The 4,916-nt window shown below is 38.4% G+C and overlaps 1 protein-coding gene across 1 annotated transcript in view; it reads left to right on the top strand.

Moving 5' to 3' along the window:
• Positions 1-4,916, top strand: part of myg1 (myg1 exonuclease) — a gene marked incomplete in the record, with an annotated part of 23,434 nt that overhangs the window by 9,960 nt on the left and 8,558 nt on the right. The window contains 1 exon segment of the mRNA XM_037679415.1: positions 892-1,073. Within this exon segment, the coding sequence (XP_037535343.1) occupies positions 892-1,073 (182 nt within the window).

Below are 4,916 nucleotides of genomic sequence, written 5' to 3'. Positions count from 1 at the left end.
CCCCCCTGAGCAATTTAGTTGAATAGCCCTGCCCTATAGTTTAAAATGAACTATGATACAACATGCTTCCAGGTGTAAGGTACAGTTGTACTATTTTAGATATTATCAGAGTCAGAGTCAGAGTTTCTTTATTGTCATTCGCACCTCATGTGGTACATGTGGTGGAGCGAAATTATGTACACGGGGTCCCAGTTACATCCAACAATAAAATGTATAAGAAAAACAGTAATAACATCTAAGATATTAACTAAGAAAAACATCAACTAAATATACACAAATAAATCATAGCTGAAACGGCAGAAAAGGGTGAAACTTGCAGAAATAAGCTGAAAGGAGCATAACAAGCTGAAATTAGCAGAAAGAAGTTAAAAGAAGCACAAAAATGTAGTTAGCAGAAATAATTTAAAAGGATCTCAAAACAGCTGAAATTGGCTGAAAGTAGCTGAAAAAATGTTTAATTCTGCACAAGGAAGAAGCTGAAGCAGATCAAAATGTGAACGGAGCAGTTAAAGTTTCTAAACAGATCTAAAGATATGAAGGATGTAAAATGAGCAATTCATTTTCTATGAGGGGGAAAAATGGCATAAAAAAGGCTAAAGATTTCAAAAAGCTAAAGTTGCACCAATACCAAGCACGCTGAATGTTTTGATATATGATTTGTTGAACTAGCACAAAAATTGTGCAACGAGAAAGATGCTGAAAAACGTATGAATGCAAAATGGATCACAATAGAGTGAATGCTTCATAAACATTCACACAATAAACATATCTGATATCATAATTTGGTCCCTTATTGATTGATATTTTTGTGTTTTCTAAGAAATGTAAAATGTTCCTCTCCCTTCACTGTATAAACTTTCTACTTTTGTTGGTTGTGCTTCTTGTTTCCAGATTGATCCCAGCGGGGAGGTGGTGGTGTTCTGTCAGGGTGGGTGTCCCTGGAAGGAGCATCTGTTTGCACTGGAGATAGAGCTCCAGGTGGACACCCCCATTAAATTTGTCCTATATTCAGACCAGAATGGACAGTGGCGGGTTCAGTGTGTTCCTGCAGGTCTCCACACGTTCCAGAACAGGTAATTTTATTTCAGCACCAAAAGTCAAAACTCCCCATTTCATCTCAATTTTTTTAAGTTGCTAAGGGTCATTGAAAGGCAGTTTTGTTTTGAGAGGTTCAGTTTTTGATCGTACATCTGGAGGGCACATCTTTTAGATGTCAACTTTTGCAGACATCAAAAATGCAGCACTCGTAGGAGTGTTGTGACACACAGAAAATATTCCCATGGGAACCGTTTTAAACAGAGGTCGAAAACACAGCGACAGGCATATCTCCAGTTTTCTACACGTGTGGAACCGAGTTAAGTCGTACTGGCACAGACAAACCGGGGAGTGTGGTTTAACTTTGAAGCTTACTGGACCATTTGACAGCTACTTACTGAGCATAAACATGTTATCCAGTGAGGGAACATCTCAAGTTACGAGGATAGAAATCCTTTCTTTTTTTTACCTGTTTGTTTGCTGAACACTTTAGTCATGGCAGCGGTTTTGTTCTCACACTGTTCTCTAAGGAGCTAAAAAGATGTAAACACACTCTACAACACACACTACACTCGAACACAGCCACCTGAGTCCTTTTTTCCACACACACTCATGTTTTTTTCCTTCTGCCATCCGACTCTTAATTAGACCCAGTGCTTCAAATAAAACAAGGTGACACACTGAATGTTTGACAGATGCTTTTACTTACAGCTTCTGCTCGCACACTTCAGGATTTTCATTAATATTAATGAACGTGGGATTCATGCTCTGTTGAATGACTCGGTCCCTTCTATGAAATTTACATATATTACACCATTATCTGCTCATCCTTTTTCAGAAAGTAAATGTGATTTAGACGATTCAAAAAGTTCCACTATTTTTTTTAAATGCAATGATCAGAATAGTAGTTGTGATGTACAAATGTGCTGAAGTTAAACAGAAATAATTTTATGTTGTCAAAGTAGAAAATTAATACTGCTTAGCTTTGTTTGTGAACCGAAAACAACACAGCAATAGCAACATAAGGCTAACATCAGAGCAACACTTCAGCAGGTAAATTAGGATAGAAACAAAAGTATCCCAGCCTAATTCAATTAATAACTTAATAATTTTATTTTTTGCGATTGCTCCTACAATAAGCTCAAAACACTTACAGCAACAGTACATCAGTAATATTTACCCTTGTCAAGCATGTTGGTTTTGCGTGTTTGCATGTTTTTGAATACACAATATTAACCCTTAGAATAGCTTTTTAAAATCTGTAAATCCTGCCGACGTCACCAGAACATCTCCCACTAAGGAAAGTGGCTTCTTGTGTGACCTGGTGTGCTAGCACAAAAATCTCATCAAGTTTTTTAAGGTTCTGTTAGATTAAGCGTGAGGGCCCTAAAGTTCAAGCCTGACTGCCCTTCAGATGGTCAGTAAGTCAGACTGAAATTGTTGGTGGTCAGGTCAAAGGATGGTTTGTCTTGCTCTTTGACCTTCAATTGAGCTATTCAAAGTCAAAGTTTCTTTGTCATTCCCACCTCATGTGGTACATGGGGTGGAACGTAATTGTGTACACAGGGTTTTAGTTAAATCCAATAAAAGTATAAATTGTAAAGAAAAACGGTAATAAGATCTAAGATATGAACTAAGAAATACACTAAACTAAGAATACACTAAGCACTGATAGTACAAAAACAATACGCCGAACAACAGCAGCACAAACATGAGTCTGTGTGAGTAGATGAGTACGACTGAACACAGCAGCATGAAATAAATCAGCAGCATAAGATCAGCAGCATGGACAATCAGCAGCGCATATCAACAATCGAGTGACATTACAGTGATTTTTTTTATTTTTTTTGTGATTATTCTGGTTAGGGATTCATGAGTCTAACAGCCTCAGGGTAGAAGCTGTTCCTCAGTCTAGTGGTTCTACACTTAATGCTCCGCAACCTCCTTCCTGAGGGGAGCAGGCCATAAAGTGTGTATGCTGGGTGAGTGGGGTCCTACATGATGCAAGTGGCTCTCTTCCTGCATCTAGAGGTTGTAGATGTCTGTGATGGTGGGGAGCATGGGCGTCAGAAGCATCTGTAATGTGTGGGGGGGGGGGCACTATAGTGTATGTGTGTGTGTGTGTGCACGCATGTGTGCGCGTCCATGTGTGCACGTGCGTGCACGTACACCAGTGTGCAAAAAATTGTAGTGTACAAAAAAAGCAACATTTCTTCTAGGTTTCCTTACTTTAATTCCATTTAAAGCATGTTTCTCACAAAGTTTGTGTAAATGCAGCTGTTTTTAAAGACATTTTAACTTTAATGCACTTCAGGTCAGCACTATATGTGTTTATGGAGAAGTAAAAAACATCACCAATAGACTTTTTTACTTGTGTTCAACACTACTCATCTAAATGATGTTTCTCATGAAGCTTGAGGACAATAAGGTGTGAGGGTTTAAAGACATTTCAACTTTAATGCACCTGAACACACAGCGTCTCTTACACCTGCAGCGTCTTACAGCATCTCAGTTACAGACGTAGCACTCCTCTCAAGCATCCTCCTAACATGAATATATGTTTATGATTAACCCCCTGGTCAACAACTGCCCGCACAAAGCTCGCTAAACTGGCGAGCGAGTAACACAGAGGTGTCTCCATCTCCTCCACCTGTGAGCGATCTCAGCCGAGGCAGGAGGAGACGTAAATAAGAAAGACTGCAGGTTGTAGACTGGTGGAGAGTTGGAGGTAACCAGGAAAACCTGGAGTGGAGTTTTAGTGGCCTGAGTATTCTCCTATTAAGTGGAATGGATTTGTTCATGAAGAAAGAGAAACTGCGCCAACTGAAATAATGTTTCATAGTAAAAGTGTGTGTGTGTGTGTGTGTGTGTGTGTGTGTGTGGGGGGGGTCCAAATGAACATTTTTTGAATGTCGGGGGGGGACTTGTCCCCTTCACATATAATGGTTGCGACACCTATGGTGTGGAGGCTGACTCCAGTGGTCTTTTGGCATTGTTGTGAGTTTCAACATCACATCATTTGTTGTGAGTACATTGTTGCTTTCAAGAGTTGTAGAAACATTACTTTGCAATGAAGAGAAATGTTTTGTTTATTGGAGAGTATTTTTCTTACATTTTGCATATTTTTTTTCTCAAAACATTAGCATTTAGCCCCTCATTTATCACATTAGTGCATTTTATTTTATTTAATGTTTGTGTTAATTTTCCAACTCTTGTCATTTACTCTGACCTGCATTTGTTCTGTATTTAGTCTTATTGCTTCACGCCAAGGGTCCAGACCCTTCCACTGGTATTGTTTAGCATTTCTGCATGTCTTCATAATATTGAAATCTTGAACCCTTAAGCCCAGAACCTCAGTGAAAGCTGCATCATCCATATTTATTGAACCATAGTAGCATTCTTGTCTTGTCACACTGAACGTAATGAGAGTGACGAAGGCGCACAAGGCTTCAGTTGATTAACACCAGACTTGCTTTTCTTACTTCTGGAGCAAAAATGTTCACCTGGAAAACCTCTTTTTGTCCAACTTAAAGTGATGCTCTGAAACTGTCATCATTGTACCCAGTGGAGTTGTGCGGTTGTTGTGTTGTTTCACTACCTCTTTAAATCTCAGAATATAGCCAACACACACTGTTTCCACGATAACTCCAGCACTTCTTCCATTCTAAGTATTGCTTGCTCAAAACTGGAGAGCACCACTTGGGTTCAGTTTAATTAAATTCACATTATTTTCTGTTTAGTACATAACTTATTAGATTTATTATTAAACAGAAAAATAACACAGAACAAAGGTTTTATTTAATTCTAATGGATAACGATTGCATTATTGTGATCTATATATATATATATATATATATATATATATATATATATATATATAT

This window comes from Nematolebias whitei, chromosome 7 (assembly GCF_014905685.2).
Source record: "Nematolebias whitei isolate Nwh7 chromosome 7, NemWhi1, whole genome shotgun sequence".
Taxonomy (NCBI): domain Eukaryota; kingdom Metazoa; phylum Chordata; class Actinopteri; order Cyprinodontiformes; family Rivulidae; genus Nematolebias; species Nematolebias whitei.
Note: the sequence above shows the minus strand (reverse complement) of the source record. Positions and strands in the feature narration are given on the sequence as shown.